At 48.1% G+C, this 25,285-nt stretch overlaps 1 protein-coding gene across 5 annotated transcripts in view; it reads left to right on the top strand.

Moving 5' to 3' along the window:
- SMOX (spermine oxidase) overlaps nt 1–24,932 on the top strand; it is a 35,573-nt gene extending 10,641 nt beyond the window's left edge. Inside the window, exons 2-8 of one of the 5 annotated variants that reach the window (XM_018057378.1) lie at nt 11,955–12,188; nt 15,782–16,008; nt 20,198–20,371; nt 20,534–21,293; nt 21,966–22,126; nt 23,903–23,992; nt 24,436–24,932. In XM_018057378.1, the coding sequence (XP_017912867.1) occupies nt 11,981–12,188; nt 15,782–16,008; nt 20,198–20,371; nt 20,534–21,293; nt 21,966–22,126; nt 23,903–23,992; nt 24,436–24,573 (1,758 nt within the window). In that variant the 5' untranslated portion in view covers nt 11,955–11,980 and the 3' untranslated portion in view covers nt 24,574–24,932. Of the gene's footprint in view, nt 1–11,954; nt 12,189–15,781; nt 16,009–20,197; nt 20,372–20,533; nt 21,294–21,965; nt 22,127–23,738; nt 23,993–24,435 lie in introns of those variants that run through there. The other 4 variants (XM_018057381.1, XM_018057379.1, XM_018057382.1 and 1 more) reach the window with 4 other exon arrangements.

Genomic DNA, 25,285 nt, shown 5'->3' with positions numbered 1-25,285 from the left:
AAGTGAGGTCTTTAAGTGTTGAACGCACATATCTCTTTTACTTTCTTCTGTTTTGGAAAATTAAAAAATCATATACACTTAGTGCAAAATTTTGAGTTAATCTGAGAAAGTAACTCAAGAAAAGATGATGAATTTGATTCATTCTCTGGCTTTAAGAAAGAGTAAAATCTGAGCCTTAATATCTTAGTATATTTTAGATTGCCAGATGACAGGTTGTGGAACCTCTCTGAAACTCACTCAGTTTTGTCCTCTGTAGAAGGGGGATATTGACATGATTAACCTAAACATTCCATGCCAAATGCTTGGCATTGCCCTCTGTACCTCAGACATACTCAGTGAAAAATAGTGGTAACAGCGATGATAGAATTATGAGAATAGACTTTTCTTGATTCTAAACCTGGTGAGTTTTTAAGTTTGTCTTTGAACTCAACAAAAGAACTTGAAGAATATGTTTATTGTCTAAGCTCAGTGTTTAAACTCTGTAGGTGTTTTATGGATTAAATCATGGGGCCCACATATGCATTTTGAAATGAACACCATTGGCTTTTCTGACTTAGTTCCAGCTCTTTCTGAGGCTGGCAGGTGATAGCAGGGGTGGAGGGTGGTGGTGTTCTGCTTCAGGGTTGAACTTTATGAAGAGCTCTTTATTGGGTGATCCTGTATAAGGAGAGCACAGTTAAACCACCTTGGAGTTACCAGGAGAGGAAAATCTTGGGCCAGAGAGAAGAGGTGACTGTTTAGAGGGAATTATCATTTAGCCGCTCTTAGAACTTTCTTTTGTGCTACCAAAATCACTATCCTTGTCACTATTTATGGAGGGTAAAACCAAGGGCAAAGGGCTGTGGTCTGGCAAGCCTCAAGTCAGTCCCCATGGGACCCACAGCCCACCTGACTAATGCCTTGGCCAGGAGGCGTGTGGCCTCTGGGCAGCAAGTTTTGGCAGTGTAGCTAGCCCTGGGTGCCTGGTACAGTTTGTACAGTGCCACTGTGTGGGGAGGGGTAAGACAGAAGTGCCAGATCGAGGACTGTCCTCAGGCCTGCTGCCCCAGGAGACTGACCGAGGGCCTGAGAGGTGGGCAAGTGCAGGGTAGAGAGCTGAGCTGGGCATTGACAAGCCTGCTTTGCCCTTCACTCTGTCTGGGTGTCCTCTGTCACACCTGTGAACGTTTCTGAGCCTGTTTCCTCATCTTTTAAATGGGCACCAGGGTGTCTGGGAGGATTAAATGATGCCATGAATGAAAAGTGCCCAGCACAGGGCCCGGCACACGAAGGGCTCAATAAATAGAGATTTGCTCTGGGATTTATTTAGTAACTGGATGGTGGAGAGATGTTTTCTTCATGATCATGCATGCCACCTGTGCTCTGTGATAAACCATGTTGAGTTTGGGGGTGATGAGCAGAGAAGAGGGAGCTTTGCAGGAAGGGATCTTTGCAGGAAGGGAGCTTAGAATGAAGGGGAGCCTCTTCCTGCAAATGCTGCCTGAACTAGCAAAAGCCTTGGATATCTCTATGCCATTAGGAGCCTGAGTCCTGCACTGAGTAGAATGGGGACCCCACCCATAGCTTGGGAGCCCCACCTGTGGCTCCAGAGCCTCTCTTAGAGAGGAAAATCTTTCCTTGAGAGAGCCATGAGTGGGGTCCCCACTCTACTTAGAGAGCCCCCCACCCCCTCGGGGCTGGAGCTGAAGCACAGATCGGCTTTGTGCAGAGTCACGAGGGGCAGGCAAGGGGGAACTGCGCCTGGCTGAGCTGTCTCACAAGCCTCAGTTCTTGTCAGTGATTTTGAAAGAGTCATTGGAAACTGCTGACTGTGCTGACTTCCTTCCCTCCAGAACTATGAGGCTGCGGCTCCTGGCAGGGAGAGGGGAGAAGCCCTGCCGGGAGGCTACCTCTTCATCTGCCAGCTCACACCTCCTTGGCCTCAAGTGCCCTGTCTTCTGAATGGGTGGATCTCCATGTGGGCACATTAGCTCAGGTCAGGGGCTGGGTAAGGCCACGCCTGCAGGTGATGCCTTATGCAGTGGGGCTGGGAGAGGGGCCCTCGGCTGTGTGGGGGCAGGCTCAGCCCTGCGATGGGAGGTGGCCCGGAGAAGCATTCCTAACTCTCCTGAAGCCCCAAGGAAAGAACTGGGCTCTGGAATCAGGCCACCAGGGCCCTTCTCTTGCCTGTGGGTCCCTGAACCAATTTTTGTCTTTCTTACTTCACAGGCTTGTTGTGAGGGGGAAAGGAGACGACCCGTTGACAGAGAACTTGTAAGGGTTGGTCCTGGTGTCATGACTGGCCACCCAAGTCATCCTGACTCCATCCTTGCTCTCACTCCCACATTCCTTCACTCAGCAAATCCGTAGGAGGTCACCACAGCATTTGTAGGCTCTGGCCCCCTCTTGCCTCTCACTTCCTCTGCTCTGGTGTCACTCTGTCAGAGAGGCTTCCCTGACCTCCCCATACGGAGCAGCTGCCTCTCCCCTTATCTGCTTCGCTCCGTGGCACCTGTCACCCCTGGCGACTCAGACAGTAAAGAATCTGCCTGCCAGTGCAGGCGATGTGGGCTCGATGCCTGGCTTGGGAAGATTCCCCTGGAGAAGGAAACGGCAACGCATTCCAGCATTTTTACCTGGGAAATCCCATGGACAGAGGAGCCTGATTGACTACACTCCACGGGGTCGCAAAGAGTTGAACACGGCTGAGTGAATAACACAGACACACACAGACACACACACACACATGCACACACATGCATACACCTGTCACCCCAATCCCTGACGGGGAGGCATCTGGCTGTTTCTGTGCAAGAGCCTGTCACAGAGTAGCACTCACTCAACTTTATTGTTGTTGTTTTTATTGTGGTAAAATACACAAAAAATTTGTCACTTTATCCATAACATGCAGCTCAGTGGTATTAAATATATTCACCTTGTTGTGCTACCATCACCACTAAAACTGAAATTCTGTACCCTTTAAACACTAACTCCGTTTTCCCCCACTCCCCTGTCCCTGACAACTCCCATTGTACTTTCTGTCTCTCTGAAGTTGACTACTCTTCGTACCTCACGTGAGTGGAATCATATAGTATTTGTCCTTTTGTGACTGATTTATTTCACTTAGCATCATGTCTTCAAGGTTCATCTATGTTGTTGTGTGTATTAGAATTTCCTTCCTTTTCAAGGCTGAATAACATTCCATTGTATGCAGTTACCACATTTTGTTTATTCATCCATTGATGGACGCTTGAGTGGATTCCATCTTTTGCCTATTGTGAATAATTCTGCTATGAAGGAGGGGGAAGCTACATCTTGAGGGAAGCAAAACATATATCCCTCCAAAAACTTGAGTGGGAGCCCAAGATCCATTAGAGAACAGATGTGATGACAATACCCATTTTGCAGATGAGAAAACAGAGTCTTCCCTGGGTCACTTAGAGTTAGACCTCATCCCTGCACTCTGGGTCCTTTCTGAGGGTTTTTCCTGTGAACCATGGTTTCCATGAAAACCATGGTGTTAAAGGTAGTCCCAAAGGAGGAAACTATTTAGCAGGCTGAGTCATCAAGGGAAACACAAAAGTGTGTGTGTATATGTGTGTGTGTCGGGGGGTGTTGGGAACAGAAAGACAAAGGAGGATGAGGAGAGAAACAAAAGGTGTCTTCCTGGGGTTCCCCAAGGGCCATGGTGACTTGGCTGCCTGAGAACAGGGCTGGTATGGTCTTGAGGCTGATTTTCTCTCCCCAGATTCAGCCCTTCCCAGGGTAGTCAGTGACTATGCGTACCATCTCCCATCAGCCCTCCCCTGCCCATGGCCTGATTCACGTCACCAAGGGCAGTCTCACACCAGTGTAGTCACTGGTGTAGTAACCAGCTCTGTGGTCTCTTATACTTCTGTAGTTAATCGCTTCCTAGAGGGGTGGTTAGAGTTGGGATGTCAGGTCCTGCTCAGAAGGAGGGAAATTCAGGCCATGGGGTCTCATCCTAAGGGTTGCTAAAGGGAGCCACAGTGAAACCTGTGCCTTTAGGACTTTGCTGGGGACACAGGACACTGGCTAATAGGGTCCGGGGTCCTGGCTGGCCTCATTCAAGGTACGGGTTGCGGATGGTGGCAATTTGATCTCTGGCAGTTCGATGTCAGAGCAGGATCTCTCATTTTTGCTGAAGGTGGGCGGGATCTCTAGGATGGATTCCCTGGTTCCACTGCCAGCTGAGCTTTATGCCCATCAAAAAGACCCTATCCCTACCCTGACTTCTCCCCTTCCTTTTTTCCCCTCCTCCACCCCTTCTCAGGTAGTCCCTGGTTTGTGTCTCTGCAGGCAGCTATAAGCTGGGTTCTTAAAACAATTCACTTAGTCTATCCCACCTTGCAGAGCATCAAGGGAAATATGAACTAGCCAGAGCACTCACCTCCCCAGTAATGCCTTCCTGCCTGCCCACCAGTGCCTTCGTGGGTCATGCCTTTGGCTCTGACAACCCCCCAAACACTGAGTTTAGGGCTGTCTTTTTGCCATGCAGTGCAGGCTCCCCACTTCTCTTCTGAAAAAGGCTTACAAGGCCTTTTAAAATTGTGCTTTTAGGGACTTTACGCATTTGGTTACAGGAAAGAAATGTGGCTAATAAAGACATTATGCTTGGAGAAAAGTCTAAGTGCCAAGAAGGAAGATGTGGCCCCTAGAGCCCCTTCCCCATGTTGGCCTGGGAGGGGCAGAGAACACTGCCGGTGGGAGGGCTCTGCAGAATGCAGCTCACATGCTTTGTCTCTTTCATTGATTGAGCTTACAGTTGGCAAATGGCCACCATATCTGATGCCTACTCCCCACCCACTCCCTGGCAAGACTGGTGGGATAGTCAGGCTGAGTCAAGGTTGGGGGTCGGTCATACACAGGCTGTGGGATAGTCTGGTTGATGCCAAGGCTAAGGTTCACCCTGATATTAGGATTGGGGTCAAGGTTGAGGCTAAGTTCAGATGAAGACAGGTTCTTCTATACATGAAATGGAGCTCTGGGCCCTAGAAGAGGTGGCTCCCTCCTTTTCTGTACTAGTCTCTTTGGGGATCATCCTCCCCTTCCCTCCCTGTCTGAGGTGACCTTGGCAGGTGGCCCCACCTTTTTTCTGTGCTATGATTGAATTCTCCCAGCAGTCCCACCAGATAGCTGTATCTATCCCCATTTTACAGAATAGAAACTTAAAGACTGAAGGAGGCAGGCATTTACACATCAGATGGGGCTTAGAAAAATATGTCCAGAAGACGGGGTACAGGTGCTATGCCTTTGGGGTGAGTTCAGAGGTATTTGTACGTGAAACCCAGAGAAGGGAAGACACCAGTCTTAGGTCACTGCCAAGAGAGACTGAGCTGGCGCCTGAATCCAGGTCTCTGGGTTCCCGGGCCAGTGTTCCCTCCATTCTCCCTGTGTCTTCTTGGGTCACAGACTGCTCTTGCCTTGTCCCCACATTGACCCACCCCAGCCTACCTTCCGTGACTGGCCAGGCCTGGCCCAGCAATCCTACTTTTTTCACTTCCTGGCTGGCTAGCCTGGGTGAGGAGGGCTGGAGAGGGTCTGGCTAGGAGGAGTTCAGGCTCAGTCCTTCCCTGGGGTTGAGGGTGGGAGGAGCCTCATGGGCAGACACAGAGCCCCATTGTCAGGGCCGCTGTGCAAAGCAGCTGGTCTGGGATTTCTGGGCGTTTTTTACATTTGAAGAATAATTGCATTGTCTAGGGGGCCCTTGAGAATCCAAATCCCTCCCCAGACCTGTCAGGCAGTCCAGAGAGATTCCTCAGGACCAGTATCCCAGCTTCCCTCCCACTCCCTCCCTCCTGTGAGGAGCCTGAGGCAGAGAGGGGTTCCTTCAGAGAAACCGAGGTAGGGTTGCTTCTCCAGGGCACTAGGAGTATCTGTTGGGAGGAGACCATTTTAAGTCCCTGAGTTTGCTTAAGGAAGGTACAAGTGGCCCCTAAAGCTCTGGACAGAGCTCACACGAGCAAGCATGTGGCGTACAGAAGCCTGCTTATTGGAAGGGGTAGGCCCATTTTGGAGTGCGTCAGCTGTTGGGAGTCTGGACTCTAAAGGGTGACTGGAGGTGAGCCAGGTGGGCTAACCGCTTTGGTCATACAGTTGTCTGGGGTATGGTCATTCATCCTGGGATGACCCTGAGAAAAGGACAGGGAGACAGACACATTTGGGAGCCTGAGCTTGTATTCAGCAGGGAGCCAAGGATAGGCAGGCTTTTGTTTCTTCTGAGAGACAATTCTGGAAGGGTGAGGGGCTCCTGGGAGCCCGGTCCCTTGTGGCACTGTTTTTGTTGCAGTGTTCACTACTAGGGAGGGAATTAACCTGATAGGCTGAAGTGGGCTCCAATACTGAGGGGGATGGGGCGTCCTGCACCAACCTGGGTCATTGACATTCTTTGTGATTCACTCCCAGGGCTTGAGGAAGGGGTCACCAGTCTAGTCTGGGACCTCAGCCCTGCTCAGTGATTGTGGAACTGCAGTCTCACTTGAGTAATAGGCAGCAGGAGTTCCTGGGGGTGAGATGCTCATGCTTCGGGAACAGGCTGGGGTTGGGTGGTGATGGCTGCAAAGAACTCTCATTTCCAAGATGTCTGTAGCTTCCGGAAACATCAGTGGAGCAGGCCTTGCTGGTGGTTCAGTTAACACAGAGTCGTGCAGTCACATAGTTGCACAAGCTCTGTGTCCTTCACAAGGCTGTACATGTGTTAAGAGAACCCAGAGCCCCCTTCTGTAATGTGTGGGGAGGAGTGTTTTCCATAGGCCTTCAGAGAGGCTAGGCTGGGGATACTTGAGTCTTTGGTGAAGTTGGAGTATGTGTATCTGTTTGGAGGGGGCAGGGAGTGTGTGTGAGTAAAAACTGGAACCAGAAAGAACAGCTGGGTTCATAGGGGTCAAGGGTTGACATGCTGAGGCCTTCCCCATAGAAGTACATAGTAGATGTTCACGAATTGTTAGATTTAATCCCTGGCTGTGCTTGTCTTGGTTGGATGGCATCACTGACTCAGTGGAATGAACTTGGGCGAACTCTGGGAGATAGTGAGGGACAGGGATGCCTGGTGTGCTGCTGTCCAATGGGGTCATAACGAGTTGGACATGACTTAGTGACTGAACAACATGCTGTCTTTAAGGGATGGAACTTGGAATAGGCCCAACAATTCTCCAGGAGTGTGGTTCAGTCGGAGGAGGCAGGCAGGCAGGCACCTGGGGAACAGTGATATGGGGTGTGGGGTTGACAAGATTTGACCTGAGGGGTAAGGGCAGAACTTCTGCTTAGGATGTTTTTGAGCCTTGTGAGTGCGCTGGCACTTCAGTGGTTTTACTGTGGTTGAGAAAGCATAAGGAGATGCATGGTGTCCCCAGTTCAGTTCTGGGCTCAGCGAAGTGGCTCAGCAAATTTAGATGTTGGAGGCCTGAACTAAAACATGCTTTTAGTATCTGGCAATTAGAAATTCTTCTTGGAGGGCTGGACAGGACTATCTCTTTTATTTTTTTAATTTCTTGGAGGGTAAATTTCCGAGGGTGACAAAATGAAACTGCTGAGTATGTTGGGAGAAGGTGGGTGGGAAAGTGGCAGTGGACATATGCTCGGTGGCTAGTGCCCATTCTTGGCACCTGGCCTTGTAGTTTTCACTCATCCTTCTTTGATGACCCTGCCATGGGACAGGGCCTTTCTTCCCTTTTTCCTCTCTTCTGTCTGCTTTCCAATTTGGCTACTTGGGTGGGTTCAGCTGGGGCAGTGTTGGCTCTGGCCTGCAGGGGGAGGTGGTGGCCTGTAGGCCAGAGAAATGGGAGTGAGGGTAGGAGGGGCTTGGGGGTTGGGTGGGGAGGCAGTGGGGCATCTGGATATCTTGAATGGGGGTGGAAGCTACTAGGCATGGCCTGCCTGGGGACATGGGAGCCCTACCCTCCTTCCCCTGTTTTGCCTTGGAAACTGGAGCAAGAAGGCAAGAGTCTTTCACTCTGTCCCTGCTCCTTCCCCCGCCTTCTCCTCCCCCTCCCCCTCCCTGCCTGGCTGAGCCAGCACTTTTTTCTTCTCTCCTTTATCTGCTCGAAAAGTACAGGGTGTTCTGTTTCTCCTGTGCATACAGATCAAGGAAGGGTATGTTATTTATTTATTCATTTACTGAAGGCAAGAGAAGGAGAGGCAAGCATCAAGGAGCATTAAGTGATTTTTCTTCCTCAGGAAGGCATTTTCTCATAAAATTAAAAAAATTTCAAAGGAAGAGATGGCACAAACCAACAGAAAACAAATGTGCTCCCTCCCAGTCTGAGATAACAGAGGGTCCAAAAGTCCAGTTCAGCATTTAACTGAGGGCCCAGCACACAGTAGGTGTTTCTAGGTATAGTTTTCTCTCTTCGCTTCAGTTTGGATCCCAGGGTAGACTGACTCTATGGGAAGATGGAGATACCTCATTTTGCCATCTACGGACAGTGCTTGTGACTTCTCTGGCTTAGGGGCTCCAGGGGTTGATAGGCCCATCTGGGACAAGGCTTGTGGAGACATAGAACTAGGGTTAGCAGTGAGAGCCTGTGGAATAGGTGACTGACATGGCCCCTGTTTACCTGTTTCCACCATGACTTCCCTATAGCTCAGATGGTTAAGAATCTGCTTGTAATGCAGAGGACCTGGGTTTGATTCCTGGGTTGGGAAGCTAGGGAATGGCAATCCACTCTAGTATTCTTGCCTGGAGAATTCCATGGACAGAGGAGCCTGACCATGGGGTCACAAACAGTCAGACACGACTAAGCAACTAACACACGCGCCATGGCACCCTATGGGTGATGTCTCTTTAAGCTGAAGGTCTCCGATATGGTGGGAACGTCCTTTCTGTGTTCATCTTAAAGGCAAACTGCCTGCCCACATTTCCCACACTCCATTCCTGAAGCCTATACCAAAGGCAGTCTAATAAAAATTTAGCTATTATCAATTTTCTAGTTTTTGTATTAGATGATGCGTTCTTAGATGCTTATTTTAAAATAAGTAAATACAGACAATCAAAATAAATAAATAAATAAATAGCTTAAAAAAAATTTAGCTACAGAACTTTACCAATGATTTTCCTGGACAAGGCTCTTAAAAATGCTGACAATCTCTAGACATCCAAATAAGGCCTTATTTAACTGTCATAATAACGTATGTTAGGACACGCTGGACCACTTGAGAGAGAAAGAAATGGAGATTGGAAAGCCAGGAAGTTTAGGTATCCCCTACCCCAATGTGCTGCCCCAGGCGTTTCTTCCCTTTACAGGCCTCCCAAGGCTGAAGTTATCCTACTCCTCCACGTTTTCAGAGTTGGTGCTCCAGGCAGCAAGGGAGTTCTGCCATGAGACCTTAGCGACTTGAGGGAGTAGAGAGATCCCGTTTCATCCCAGTTACACCTTGGTCTCCCCAGGAGCTTTTCGAAAAGGGTTACATCTGTAAGGTCTGAGAACCACTGCAGTAATCCCACCCCTTTACAGCGTAAAAGTAGTTGTTTTTGGGGGGCAGCCTCAGGTTGGGGGTGGGGCTGGAGGCCTAGGAGCAACGCCCAGGCAAAGATCCCCAGTCTCGGAGAACTGAGGCCTCGGGGCAGCATAGCAGGGTGCTCAGTGTGGTGCCCATCGGCAGCTGCCTGCGTGTTTACAAACCTGATGTAGATCACACTTCTTGCCTGCGCTGCGGGGCGGACTCTTCCTCTCTGTCGGCGCTGGTACAGGCAGCCACACCCTCACCTCTAATTTTAGTCCTCCCAGGGAGAACCTAGGGAGGAAGCGGAGGGCGGCAGAGGGGGAGGGGAGGAAGGGTAAGGGGGAGGGGAGAAAAGGGCTCGAGCCAGCTCTGACCTCCTCGCTCCCAGGAGGCGGAACCGAACATCACTGCGGTGGGGGTGGGCGAGACCGAAGACGCACGAGGAAGAATGTGGAAGCCGGGATACAGGTTCTCCTAGGAGGAGGGGAGCCCCTGCCTCTGAAGGTCTCCGTGTCTCGGGCGCCACCTTCCGGCCCTCTAGGGAATAGGTCCTCCACCGAATCGGGCAGCATGGGGATGGGAGGTGGGGTGCAGTTTGGAGAGTTTGGGGGCAGGAATGGGGTGACACTCCTGTCCGTGCCCAGGTGTGATATCGGCAGGTAGAGTGGGAAGAGGAGTTCAAGGAGCAGCTTCTCAGCCTAAGCATATTTAGAAAAACAACTCTTTTAAAATCTGTGATAAAAAAATAGTAGAGGTGGGATGGAAACGTAAGTGGTCAGACCTTGAAGTGTGGGAAGAAGGTTGTTAGTGCACAGCTTTTATTTTCTACAGTGAGCCAGGAATAGTTATAGAGGTGTTTATGCATACATATGTATAGTGGCACTAACCACCATTCATAGAAAGATACATTTCTTTCCAGACCGGAAAGTTCCCTTCTGACCCTTTCACTCATTTCCCTCCTCCCAATCTCTCTTCTATCATCACAGATTCTTTTTTACCGCTTCATGAATTTCACATAAATAGAGTGATACAATATGGTGTTCTTTTGTCTCTGGCTTCTTTTGTCAGTGTAATGTTGTTGAGAGTAGTTTGGCTCTATTTATTGCTGAAGAATATTGCCTTGTATGAATACACTACAAATAGCACAATATATTTCTCTATTCTTCTGTTGATGTGTCTTTGGGATATTTGTTTTTAGCTATCATGAAGAAAGCTGTCATGAACATTCTAGTGTATCTCTTTGGTAGAGTATACCCTGTTTCTCTTGGGTGTTTTCTTAGGAGTGGAATTGCTGTGTCGTAGGAAGGATTTTTCTTAGCTTTATTAGATTTATATGCCCTCTGTCCATTGCCCAGCAGCTACTTTCCACTCATGAATTCACTTCCCTGTTGTTAGGTCTTGAATACTATGGATAGTATGGTTAACTAGACAGTATGCAACTTCTGCCTCTGAAACCTTAGCCAAGGCAGCTTGGGTCAGGAAGGAAGTAGGGGCAGGATCAGAGCTGAGTGGCCCCTTGGGATGGCCCAAAGATACCTTCAAGCCCTTGTAGTCACTCTGGGAATAGAAGGGCAACCTCTCCCAGCCCTGGGGCCAGATTCAGGGACCCTTTGGGCCTCTCATCAGCTCCCTAGACTGGCGTCTTTGAGCAAGCTGGCTTAGCGTAACTGTCAATTTGATGTCTGGCCTCTGGTGCCACAGGTCCTCACGGTCCACTGTTTCCTGGGCTCTTTGCTGCTTTGTGGTGACTGAGGGGCTGGGTGGCCTGGGACAAAAAAACCGGAGACCTACCCGGAATAGCAGAGGTTCATCCAATACCAGCCTCGTGGCGCTTTCTTGGGGGAAGGTGGGACTGTGTCCTGCCCACCAAATTACCACCTCGTTTAGGCTCTGAAAGACTAACAGAAAGCAAGAGGAGAAGAGAAGACAGTGCAAGGGAGAGCGAGGGCCAGGGAAGGGCCAGGCCAGGGAGGGAGAGCAGAGGGTCTGGTGCAGTGGGTACAAGTATCCTGGGGTTGGTTCCAGCACCCTGAGGTCTGTACAGCATCCTGGGGTCCATGTGAGCATCCCGAGGTTGGTGTGAGCTGGACCACAGCAGTGATGCTGGGCTGTGCTGGGTTGTGCTGGTCCGGGGTCAGCAGGACCAGGGTCAGTTTCTCCTGCTTTTGACCTTCTTGATCATCCTCTCTTGCTGACTCTTGTCTCATCCTTGAGGAAGAGGCAGTACCTAGTTGATTTGGGGTGGGATTGATGGATTTCAGGGGTTTGGGGTGGGCTCTCAGCTCTCCTGTTTGCTGATGAGGGTGCACAGTACATAACCTCCTTCCTATTTCCTTCCTTATATCTCCCTCTTTTCCTCTCTCCCCACATCCTTTGGAGATGGCTCTTCTTGTCCAGATCCTCAGAAGAGAATGAGAGGGCTCAAGGTCCCCCCTTGAGGGCAGAGAGCATCTCTTGGGGCAGGTGGGAAGTGAAGGCAGAGCAGGTGAGCTGTGACCCCCTCCCCCCTTCAGGTTCCTAGGAGGCGAGTGTGGACGGTATGCAAAGTTGTGAATCCAGTGGCGACAGTGCGGATGACCCTCTCAGTCGTGGCCTGCGGAGAAGGGGACAGCCTCGTGTGGTGGTGATCGGTGCTGGCTTGGCTGGCCTGGCTGCGGCCAAAGCACTTCTGGAGCAGGGCTTTACAGATGTCACTGTGCTTGAGGCGTCCAGCCGCATCGGGGGCCGCGTACAGAGTGTGAAACTTGGTAAGTGCCTCAGTCACCTCAGTCCATCATCTCCCAAGGCCACCTCTTGTCCCCCAGTGCCCTGGCCTAGCCTGAGATCTTGTTATTTTAGCTTTTTCCCAGGGTTTAGTGTTCTGTCATGCATGCTGCCTGGGCCTATTCCAGAAGCTTCCTTTGCCCCCTCAGCACCCTTCTGAGGTGTGCAGAATGGGGAGTCTGGTCTCTGTTTTTGGAACAAAATCTAGGGTTCACAGTGTTTAGGTGGGAGAGGACACCCAGAACCAAACTGTCTTTGTAGTGGGTAGACTGGTTTCTATTTCACAAGAAGGGGAATTGTGCAAGATTCTATTAGTTGTTAACTTTTGAATATGATTTAGTATACCATTAGTAAGAGCTAGCCCTGGAACGATAGGAGCTCAGCGCCCTGGAGGTGGAAGAAGACTTTGGGCGTCCTTGTGAGTGATGGGCAGGTCTTAGGATTATCTGGGAAGAGGATGTGTGTAGGTGTCAGAGTATTAAGGCTTCTGGAGAAAGCAACCAGTTAAAAGACACACCCCAGAAGTGGGCACATTTTGCCAGGGGTCCTAGAAGGTGGGGGATAGCCTGAAATGCAGCCAGAGGTCAGGGTTTCCTAGACATGGGGTCTGACAATGAAAATGGCCCAGTGGGACTACCCATGGTGGCCTGGCGTATGTGGGCTACACTGACCCTCCATAGGATTTTGTGTCTATTGTTACTTGGGCTACAAGGCCAAGCAGATTCTGTGTATTTACTTTTGATGAATGGGGCAATTGGTTCAGAAAAGTAGCTGGTCAGGCTTAGAACAAGCAGAGGTTCAGGAGACATGGAAAACTTTTCATGTTTAAAAAAACTTTGATCACATTAAAAGTCTTCCTTAGAGCATCTCCTAGAAGGTATATGTGAAGTTATATCTGTCTTCCCCTGCAGACACAGGAGTATGTGTTGGCAGTGAGGATGAAAGTGCGTCCCAAGGCACACAGAAATCTGAGGACAGTCAGCTGGGGGACCTCCTGGGGGAAGCCTGGAGACTCTGCTCAACACCTGATTGGCTGGCTAGGAGCCTTAGGGATTGGCTGGCTAGGAGCCTTAGGGATTGGCTGGCGAGGAGCTTTAGGGAGGGGATGGCTCCATTTGTGATTCTCAAGTCTTGATGAGATATTCCGGGTCTGACACAAAAGCGGGATGGGAGGACAAGTGGCCCAGTCTCAGTGGTAGTTTGCCAACTGAGATGTGCTTTGCAGGGAAGTTGGTAGAGGGAGCGAAGCGGAAGGGATGGGGCTACAGGAGGCTGAGGAGATGCATGTGGCTGGAAGCCTTCCTTGGAGGGGAAGGAGCTTGGGTGGGCGTGGGTGATGAGGGGAGTTGGATAGGTAGTCAAAAGAGGGAACGGATGATGTATATGAGGAATCAGATCAAGGCAGACTCTGCTAGAATATGGGAGAGCAAGTCCAGACAAGCGCGTATGTGTTGTGTGTGCAGACACCTGGGGCTGAAAGCCCAGGCTGCAGTTGGACCTGCGGCAGTGTGACATGCTAGCTGTGAATCCCGGTGGTAATGGCAGCAGTGATGACCAGAAGCCCCAGGGACACTGTGGGGTAGTTGAGATGGTGCCCAGTACCCTGTGGTTACAAGGACGACAGAGGTGAGAGGCCTGTGGGGGACGACAGGAAACATCCTAAGACTGAGGCTGCTCTGGGCCACCCCACCTCCTTGTAAAGCTTGAGGGATAGGGTGGAACTCTGATGTTGCTGACCTTGAGCGGCTCACCTTATTCCTGCTTATGCCTGGATACCCCATGCCTGGATATTGCTGCCCAGTGACGATGACTTGGAACTCCCTGGTGTACCCTGGGAAGGGTCCATGATGCAAGCCCCTTTTGCTTCTTTTGGAAGCTCCAAAGAAGCAAAACAAAAACAAAAACAAAAAAATATCTTGGGGAACTTGAGGCTCTAAAGGATAATTAGTGATAAATGTCCCCAGTGACCAGCCCCCCTCCCTGAACCGTGTGGAAGAAGGGCACTGGGTTTCCAGCTTTTCCTAACCTCTAGTCTGCCCACTTTTCCTGGACAAAGGGACCCATACATTCCTTCTCTTGATTCCAGAGTCACCAGGAAGTTCTGTCTTACTGGCTGTGGTTTGAGGCTGATTGTTTTTTCTCTTGCTCTGTGTTTGGCACATAGATGCATATAGGGCTAGCCTTTTTTTTTTTTTTTTTTAATGATGGTTTAATTAGAAGCAGCCCAGGAAAGAGAAAGCACAAAAAAAGAGGAATGCCCAATTCCTGGGGTGAGGGGTGATTGTTGTCTGTTATGGTTTATAAGATAGCTATTGCTGCATAACAGACCAGCCTGAAATATTAGTGGCTTAAAACAACATCATTTTATTTGCTGATATTCTGTGGCTCCAGAAATCTGAGTTTCTCTTCATGGTGATCACAGTCTAAGAGGGTGAGGATAGAAGGCACAAGGTTTCTTGAGGCCTAGCCTCTGAAGCCACAACATTGCTTTGATTGCATTCTATTAATCAAAGCAAGTCACAAGGCAAGCCCAGATTCAAGGGGTAAGGAAAGACTCCATCTCTTGATGGGAGGACTGACAAAGTCAGATTGCAAAGGGCCATGTGGGTAAGGATAGGAGGAATTATTGTGTCCATCTTGGCAAAAAAGTTATCATACATGATGTCTTGAATTAGGCCTCCAAAAACAAAACAAAACACCAAAAAATGTTCCTCTATATTTTCCTTTCTTTGTTTCAACTTTCCTGGGAGCTAGGCAGGGGAGGAGACAACTGTATCACAGGCTCTGCAGCATAAGAAAAGGAAACTGAGCCCCTGAAGAGGAAATAGGCCCAGGCACAGTGGGAACTTGCCTCAGAGTATCTGGTCCCTTGGCTATGGATGGGGTGGTAAAATGAGCCACCAGCCTTGGACCCAGGATTTTCCCTTGCCCTAAACAGTCTCTTAAGGTTTTGCCGCCTGTGCCGTAGATGAGAAACTTAGTTTTCTCTGGAAGTCTGTTTTAGACTGCCCTGGGGAGGAGTCTTCAAAACTGGAATGTTTTCTCTTTCTTTTGCCCTAGACTGAGTTAGGAGTTGGCCATTTTCCATCTGGATGAGTGGCTTAGATTCCTGAACTACTGGATTTTGAGGAATTGGAATAAGGCCAAATGGGGACCTTGGGTCTGGAAGGCTGGGCCTCCTCACTGGGTATTTCAGGTACCTGTACCATGTGGTACCCTCTGGTACCATAGAATTTCTCCTGAGAGGGAGGCACCAATGAGGAGGGAGGGCCTACTGTCTGATGTTATCACAGAAGGAGAATCTTCTACTTATCCCAGTGAGGCGACTTGGTGTCGTCAGAGTCGCTGAGGGTGGAAGTTACCTCATTTATAAAGTGGAATCCATTTTGTGCTGCATATGGTTTCTTACTGGGAGCTTTTCACTGAAGACTTTGGTTCATTGCCAGAGGGGGACCTAATCCCCTTCCTTGCCCTGTTGTTGGGGATGGAAGGATCCCCTTGGAGAAGGAAGATGAGGCAGTGTCCTGGCCCTCTTTGAAGAGTCCTTGCTGTGCTAAGAGCCTGTTGTTGCCATCAGGACACGCTACCTTTGAGCTGGGAGCCACGTGGATCCATGGCTCCCACGGGAATCCTGTCTATCATCTAGCAGAAGCCAATGGCCTCCTGGAAGAGACGACGGATGGAGAGCGCAGTGTGGGCCGCATCAGCCTGTACTCCAAGAATGGCGTGGCCTGCTACCTCACCAACCGTGGCTGCAGGATCCCCAAGGATGTGGTTGAGGAATTCAGTGATTTATACAACGAGGTGAGGTATTACGGGAATAGTTGAGCACAAGGGTGTGGGGGACAGGGAGCACACTGGCACTGTGTGTGTGCGTGTGTGTGTAAGATGGAGGTCGGGGGCTCGGCAACTTGCTAGGGTTTTCTGTGATCCTGGTCATGTCTGTACATTCTCTGGGCCCCAGTTTGAAGGTAGAAAGAAGACAATGAATGGAGAAGTACTAAGGAAGAGATTATTGATACTTAGGATTAAATATTTCCCCAGGAAGTCCTTAAATATCTATTAGATTTGTTACTAGGTAAATGTGTATGATCGTTGTTGTTAATGTTCTTAGACACTCTTGTAAATGATAATTTTAAAAAAAACCTTATTTTCTAATTGTTCCTGGTATATAGAATTATAACTGATTTTTTAAAGTTGAAGTTTAGTTGATTTACAATATTATACTAGTTTCAGGTATACAGCATAGTGATTCAACATTTTTATACATTATACTCCATTTAAAGTTATTACAAGATAATGGTTATATTTCCCTGTGCTGTACAATATATATTTGTTGCTTATTTATTTTTTATACATAGTAGTTTTTGTCTCTTAATCCCATACCCCTGTTTTACCCTTCATTTCTTCCTTCTTTCCACTGGTAACCACTAGTTTGTCCTCTATATCTGAGTCTATTTCTGTTTTGTTACATTTGTTTGTTTTATTTTTTAGATTTCACATATAAATGATGATAAAGTGTATTTGTCTTTCTCTTTCTCGCTTATTTCAGTAAATATAATACCCTCTAAGTCGATGCATGTTGTTGAAAATTGCAGATTTTCATTCTTTTTTATGGCTGAGTAAAATTCCAATGTGTGTGTGTATATATACATATATATAACAATATAGTTTATATCTACCTATCTAACATGTATATAAAACATGTGTATGTATACTACATATATAACTATGTTTTATATCTATATCTATCTAACATCTTCTTTATACATTCATATGTTGATGGGCACTTAGATTGCTCCCATAGGTTGGCTATTATAAATAATGTTGCAGTGAACTTTGGGGTACAAGTATCTCTTCAAATTAATTTTTCTTTTTCTTTGGATATATGCCCAGGAGTGGAATTGCTGGGTCATGTGACAGTTCTATTTTTAATATTTTGAGGAACCTCCATATTTTCCATAGTGGCTGCATCAATTTACATTCCTGGCAACAGGGTAAAGGGTTCCATTTTCTCCATATGTTCACCAATGTTTGTTACTTGTGTTCTTTTTGATGACAGCTCTTCTGACAGGTGTGATATCTCATTGTCATTTTTAATTTCTCTGATGAGTAAGTGTGTTGAGCATCTTTTCATATGCCTGTTGGCCATCTGTATTTCTTCTTTGGAAAAATGTGTATTCAGGTCTTCTGCCCATTTTTTAATCAAGTTGATAGTTTTTTTTTTTTAATTGAGTTGTATGAGCAGTTTATATATTTTGGATATTACCCTTTATTGGTCATATTATTTGCAAATATATTATTCCATTCAGTAGGTTGTCTTTTTGTCTTGTCAGTGATTCCCTTTGCTGTGCAAAAACTTTTAGATTAAATTAAATTTGTTTTTGCTTTTGTTTCTTCTGCCTTAGGAGAAAAAAAGTGCTTCAATTTATGTCAAAGAGTGTTCTGCCGATATTCTCTTCTAGAAGTTTCATGATTTCCATGGTTACATTTAGGTCTTTGGTCCATTTTGAGTTTAGTTTTGTATATGGTGTGAGAAAATGTTCCAATTTCAGTCTTTCACATATGGCTGTCCAGTTTCCCCAGCACCACTTGTTGAAGAAACTGTCTTTTTTCCATATATATTCTGCCTCCTTTATCATAGAGTAGTTGTGTGTGGGTTTATTTCTGGCTCTCTAGTTTGTTCCATTGATCTGTGTGTCTGTTTTTGTGTTAGTACCATGCTGTTTTGATTACTGTAGCTTTGTAAGTCAGGGAATATGCCCTTGTTTTATTTCAGCTTAAAAAAAAGTTAATATTTTTAGAAACTTTGCTGTGAACTGCAAAAAACAAGCAAGGTAACTTGTAGATCTTGCCTTCTGATAGCTTCCATTTATAGCGTAATGACCCTTCACTTTAGGTTAGTAAACTGGTCAACACTTACCTAATATATATTTTTTATGTCTCTTGTGCATAGGGAAGGAGAAATGACCCTTGCTTTGGGGTTGTCTCTGCTCCATGGAAGGCAGGAACACCCATTGTCTTATGTGTGTGCACTCATACAGTATGCTGTGTACAATCCTATAGTGTTGCGTGTTCTCACTCAATATTAAGCAAGTAAGAATTAGCATTCTTGAAAGTAGACCTTCTTGGTGTACTGAGAATCAGTCATGTCCTCATTCCTATGTTACTGTGAGTGCTTCAAGCATGGATGCCTCTTGAGAATGATATTCAGGGTCCAGGACTTACTTGTTCTTTTAAATGTTCCTGAAGGTAGATCATCATCAACTTCTGCTTGTGGGTCTGATTTTTGAAAGCCAAGTGTGTGAGTCATGGAAAGTAGGATAGATAAAGGTAGGTTATCATTGGTGAAGGAAATGGCCACCCACTCCAGTGTTCTTGCCTGGAGAATTCCATGGACAAGGAGCCTGGTGGGCTACAGTCCATGGAGTCGCAAAGAGTCAGACATGACTGAGAGGCTAACATTACATTATTATTATTATCATTCTAAGTGGTGCTGCTTTGAGTCAGAAGGAAAAGGTGTTAACCATGAGGTCAAAAGAGAGATTTCCTTATATAGCTCTTAGTGCTGGAGACCATTCTGAAGAGGTGTGCTCTAAGCATGTGAAGCCTTGCCTGAGGGTGGCTTCATAATAAATATGTAGCCTCCCTCCCAAGGCAATGACTTTGAAGGGCTACTCATTTGAATGTGTTATATTTGCTAACAAATAGATGAGTTTGTTCGGTAGTTATCATATAAAGCTTAATCTCTGGAGCAAGATTGCCTTGACTCAAGTTCTACCATTCATGGAGAATGGTATATACCTGTATATTCATGAGCTAGTTATTCAGACTCTCTGAGCTTTACTTTCTTCATCTGTAAAACAGACACAGTTATACCTACTTCATATTGTTATGAAGGATAAATGAGATCCCAGTGAAAAATGCTTAATGGGAAATGGAGTGAATATTGTTAGCTCTTACAGACCCGTCCCATTTCCCTTGGGTCATATTAGGAAGATGTCATTTAACCCAGGACAGGAGACTACCCACGTGACAAATGTGTGTTCAATTACGGCAGTCCTAGTCAGTGGTTGACACAAAGAATCATGTGAATCTGTTAGTCCTCAGCTGGGCATTTTGGCCTTTAGTTAACATAAACTGACTGGCTGGCTACTCAGTTGCTTATCGCCAAGGGGAAAAATCTAAGGGGGAGGAGGCAAGTTGAAAGCCTGACTCCTTGGCAATGGTACTAGGTGAGGAATTTGCTGAGGACTTCAGTTAAAGCCAAAAACCCAGCATCTTGTGACTGTTGGGAGAAGAAAAAGGAATAATTTAACTTGCGTTCTTCTTTATATTCAGAGAAATGTTTAATTTATGTTTCTGTCTTAAGTAGAGGCTTTTCCCTTGAGGGAGTAGTGGGGGTTGGGCCATACCACCTTTCTTCCTCAGCAGTCCTAGAGCTGGGTTGCAGGGTAGACACATTGCTGTCAATGTATGGGCCCCTTTTGCTCTTTCCCCTGCAAAACACCAGCCAGGACACAGCTCTATGCTGCCCTCCTGGGAGAGGGTGAAGCAGATACACTTGGACAGGAATGTCAGGGGAGAGTCTGTGCATTTGGTTCTTGAAAAAGGGTTATCTGTGTAGACGTTGGTTCTTTAGTGGGCGGTATGCTTGGCTATGTAGAGCACTTGAAAGGGCAGTTCCTTTCCCACACACTGTACAGGCACCAGACATTTCACTTTGTTCTAAGCAGGGGTTCAGTAAGAGTTTCTGGGGCCCATCCCACCTCCTGTGTCTGGAGGCAAGGAAGCTGACTGCCCAGGTTCAGGTTGCCATCCCCAAACCTCCATTTTGTTGGTGCAGCCTCAGTACAAAACTGAGTACCACATTAATTCACCAAGGAAGAGGTGCCATGTGCCCAGCATATCCGGGAACACTTTGGAGATGGTGAGCCTGAGATGGAGATGGGATGAGTGAATGTGTTTTCAGTCTCCTGGGATCTCTTTGCAGGTCTATAACTTGACCCAGGAGTTCTTCCGGCATGGTAAACCAGTTAACGCTGAGAGTCAGAACAGCGTGGGGGTGTTCACCCGAGAGGAGGTGCGCAACCGCATCAGGGATGACCCTGATGATCCAGAGGCCACCAAGCGCCTGAAACTCGCCATGATCCAACAGTACCTGAAGGTATCTTTGCCATCTCGGAGCTCTGTTGAGTACAAATGCCAGAATGAGAAAGACTGACCCTGGGGAAGTTGGGTCCGAGGAGGGCAGCACTGCCCTAAAGTCCTGCTTCTATCCCTGCCCAGCCTTGGCGGTCACCTGGCTCCCCTCTGGCTCTTCCCACAGGTGGAAAGCTGTGAGAGTAGCTCGCACAGCATGGATGAGGTGTCCCTGAGCGCCTTTGGGGAATGGACTGAGATTCCTGGTGCCCACCACGTCATCCCCTCGGGCTTCATGCGGGTTGTGGAGCTGCTGGCTGAGGGCCTCCCAGCCCACGTCATCCAGCTGGGGAAACCCGTCCGTTGTGTTCACTGGGACCAGGCCTCATCCCGCCCGCGGGGCCCTGAGATTGAGCCCCGGGATGAGGGTGACCATAATCATGATGCCGGGGAGGGCAGTCAGGGTGGAGAGGAGCCCCGGGAGGAGAGGCAGGATGAGGATGAGCAGTGGCCAGTGGTGGTGGAGTGCGAGGACTGCGAGGTGATCCCGGCAGACCATGTGATCGTGACCGTGTCACTGGGCGTGCTCAAGAGGCAGCATGCCAGCTTCTTTCGGCCAGGCCTGCCCGCCGAGAAGGTGGCTGCCATCCACCGACTGGGCATCGGCACCACTGACAAGATCTTTCTAGAATTCGAGGAGCCCTTCTGGGGCCCTGAGTGCAACAGCCTACGGTTTGTGTGGGAGGACGAGGCGGAGAGCTGCACGCTCACCTACCCGCCCGAGCTTTGGTACCGCAAGATCTGTGGCTTTGATGTCCTCTACCCTCCTGAGCGCTATGGCCATGTGCTGAGTGGCTGGATCTGTGGGGAGGAGGCCCTTGTCATGGAGAAGTGTGATGACGAGGCAGTGGCCGAGATCTGCACAGAGATGCTTCGGCAGTTCACAGGTGCGTCCCTGTCTTGTCCTGCCGCCGGCTCAACAGGTCTCGCTCTGTCTGTCCTCCTCCTCTAGACCCTCTGAGTCTCCTGAACCAGTACTAGCATCCTCATCCCCAGGTTGTGAAACTGAGGTGGTACACCCCTTGGGAGAGATACTGTAGGGCACTGTGTCTTGGCTTTGGCCTCCTAAATTGCAAGCTCTCTCCATTTGGAATTTGAGACACTCAAGATCACAGGGTCTGTGTTTCTTCTCTGTTTCTAAGGCTGATGGTGAAAAACTCAGATATCACCCCAAAACCTCAGATTGCCCACTTCCTACTCATGTTGTCTTGCTAAGAGATGGATTTGTGGTGGTTTTGTCTGATTTTTAGTCGAACATGTTTCCTGCACTATCCGAGAAGAGCCCCACAAGAACGCCTGAAGTTGGAAGGGGGAACGTGATTATCTGGGATGTTTTTCAGATAGGAAAATTAAGGCCCACAGAGAGGAGGTGTTTTCTGGGGATTACAAGGAGACATTGAGGGGTATATACCTTGAACCCCAGCCTCCCTCCCTCCCTTCTTCATGCCTGGCCTTCCTGGAGCCCCCGAGGTACAATGGGAGTTGTCTGCTCAGGAGTGTCTTCTGTGTGCAGCCATTTCTTATCCTCCTTCCCCTTGGCTCTTCTCACTCCCCAACAGGGAACCCCAATATCCCAAAGCCTCGGCGAATCCTGCGCTCGGCCTGGGGCAGCAACCCCTACTTCCGGGGATCCTATTCATACACACAGGTGGGCTCAAGTGGGGCAGATGTGGAGAAGCTGGCCAAGCCCCTGCCGTACACGGAGAGCTCCAAGACAGCGGTGAGTGTGGGTGTGCTGGGTATGTGAGGGGCTGCGGGGTGAGGGTTCTTTGAGGGGTGGGTGTTTTGTATGTGTGTTTGGTCCAGGGGAGGAGTGCCAAGGTAAGATAGGTGGAGTAGGACCTGTAATGATGGAGAAAACAAGAAAAAGTGCACTTAACACCTGGAAGAACAAACAGAGTCAAACTAGGATATCTTAAATGCTTTCTTACAGTTATAAAAATAACAGACTTTTAATTCTGTGCTGTCCACTGTGGTAGCCGTTAGCCACATTTAATTTAATTCAAATCCAAAGTAATAAATACAACATTTTGTTCCTCAGTTGCATTAGCCAGCATTCTGTCTGTTGGGCAGCACTGACCCGGTACGTTTTGCTTATTTCCCCCAATTTGTTTTAGGAAATAAAACAAAATACTGACCTTCCCCCAAATTATAGTAACTATATAGTAAAGCACATAGAAAAATAATAAATTGAAATTATCTATATATATTTCTGCTCCTATAAAGTAGATTTTGAGTCCCCCCCACCAAGCATACCCATACAATAAATGTTAAAACCCCAACAAAATTATATTTAAAATAATTCTCTGGTGTAATTGATGAGGAAGATTGCAGAGCAATGTGTTGTGCCTGTCCTGGCTGTGCTTAGGAAGGGCTACTGCTATAGCCATCCTCCTTCTCTTGTCCCCTGCATCAGTTAGGATTAGCGCATATAACAAAAAGCAAAACAAACTTTGATTTAAACAAGACAGAAATTTACTTAGGTCACACAAAAGGAAATCTGGAGGTAGATGTTGGGGCCCAGTATCAGTAGATCCTGGCTCCATCTTCCAGGCCACCTTGTGACCCAAGAGGGCTGTGGAGGCTGTTGCTCTCGTTCTCCTGTCTGTGACAGGCTGATGAGTGAAAGAAGGGAACCCTTGGGAAGAGTCAGTGTCCCTAAGCAACAATGCACTTGAAGTTGATTGGCTAGAATGTAGTCACATGACTCTACCAGCTGCTAGAGAGACTGGGATACATCTTTTTTTTTCCCCCTGGATGGCAGTGGTGGTGGCTTGGTCGCTAAGTCATGTCCAACTCTTGCGACCCCATGTAGTCTGCCAGGCTCTTCTGTCCATGGACCCAGTTAAATGTCAGGATTTTTGTTACTGAGGAGAAAGAGAAAGGATGTGGAGCAGGCGGCTTGCCCTCTGCCACAATATGTGCCTCCCTTTCAGCTTAACCACTTCTGCAGGCTCTTTATTGGTGGGTTAAAACCTCACTACTCAAGATGGGTGGTCCATGGACCAGCAGCACTGGCACCATGTGGGAGCATATTAGACATGCAGACTTGCAGCTCACCCCAGACCTGATGAATGAAAACCTCATTCTACAAGGTCCCCAACTGGTACCTGACACATTCAGCTTGAGGTATATTGGAGTAAAATCCAAATGCAAGCTTGGAATGCAAGCATTTGTTCTATGCTTGGACCCCACCTAAACAGCCTGCTTTCTTGATGTTAAGCTTGGCTCTGCCAAAATTTTCACCATCTCCTAGACAAGGCCTAGGAGATGCATTTTTGCCCCCATTTTTCCTTCTTCCTGAAACATCCTTTGCCTGTTTATTTATCCAGCATCTTCTGAGAAGAAGCCCAAAGGTCCTGTCCTCTGGGAAGCTTTGTGTGATCTCCCTGACAGAGGGCCTCTTTTCTGGGCTCTCAGCACCTCGCCCAAACACCCATCGCGTCACGTATGATGCCATTTAGTAATTGGGTTTCGTGTCTGGCTTCCCCACCAGCAAGGAAGCTCCTCAAAGCAGCTGCCTGGTCACCTTTTATCTTCCAAGTGCCCAGAACAGTCCCTGGAACCTAATAGGGGCTCCATAAAGGTTTGTTAAATTACTGCCTAACTTTATCGAGTTCTTATATTCTTTCAGGTTCTGAGTCCTTTAGATACATCATTTCACTTAATCCTCACAGTCACCCTCAGAAGTAGATGGTATAAACTCATTTTGGAGATGAAGAAATCAAAGCTTAGGGAGGTTAAATCATTCCCCAAGTTCACTAGTAAGAGGCAGTGTGAATTTCTGAAACTGTAGAGCCAGGACTCACAAAAACCTCAGAGGAAAAAGGACTGAGGCCGGATGTTTGGGGAAGAAGCAGGGGAAGATGGGCAGGTGGGATGGACAGCTCCTCATCCTGTGGAAATAGCAATACCTGCATCTCAGATGCCCGCCTATTCCTTTCTAACTTGTAGTATGGATGGGGATTCTGGGGCAGACAGGTAGCTTTTCTTGCTCCTCCATCTTCACTTCCCTGTCCCCCTGCCCAGCCTATGCAGGTGCTGTTCTCAGGTGAGGCCACGCATCGCAAGTACTATTCCACCACCCATGGTGCTCTGCTCTCTGGCCAGCGTGAGGCTGCCCGTCTCATTGAGATGTACCGAGACCTCTTCCAGCAGGGGACCTGAGTGCCTCATTGCTGCCGAGCGTGTTCCTTAAAGAACCACTAACTCGTGACTGCCAGCCCTGCCCCTCGCTGCTGTGTACTCCTCATTTCTGAATCCTCTGTAGAATGGATTTGTATCTTTTGTAGAGCTAGACATCTGACTGGCTTCAGACCTGGCCCTATAGCTTCTTCTTTTCTCCTTCCTGGGTGGCGACCAGGGTGGGGTCCGTTGACTTACCTCTGTGCTCTGATCTCTGACCTCCCTCTGCTTCCCCTCATCTCTAACCTTGTTATTGTAAGTGCCTTCAATACTTTGCATTTTGGGATAATAAAAGAGGCTTGCCCTTCCTGTGCTCCTCAGCTTCTCTCTTCCATTTTTCTTAGCCTCGTGTGTGTGCGTGTGTGTGCATGTGTGTGTATGTATGTCTTTGTGTGTTTGTCATATCTTCTTCGAGGGGATAATGGGGCCAGCTGTGGTCTGATTATACCCCTAGAAAGGAAGATGCCTGCCTTTAGTGGAAGGGGCATCCTCTCACCCCAATCTGTTTGTGATTGTTTCCCTTCCTGCCAGTGAGACTCCTTAGGAGTAAGAGCCCCTCATTACCCAGCCCCAACTCCTTCAAGATAGGCCTGGGTCTGCCTGCTGGCCTTTTGTTGGACTTCTCAGAGCCTGACTGGGTAACATAGCCACATGGAGTGAAGGTGAGTTTTATGGGAGGGGACACCTGTTGTGG

The sequence above is a fragment of the Capra hircus genome, chromosome 13 (assembly GCF_001704415.2).
Source record: "Capra hircus breed San Clemente chromosome 13, ASM170441v1, whole genome shotgun sequence".
NCBI lineage: Eukaryota > Metazoa > Chordata > Mammalia > Artiodactyla > Bovidae > Capra > Capra hircus.
The sequence above is the reverse complement of the archived record's forward strand: the minus strand, read 5'-3'. Positions and strand labels throughout refer to the sequence as shown.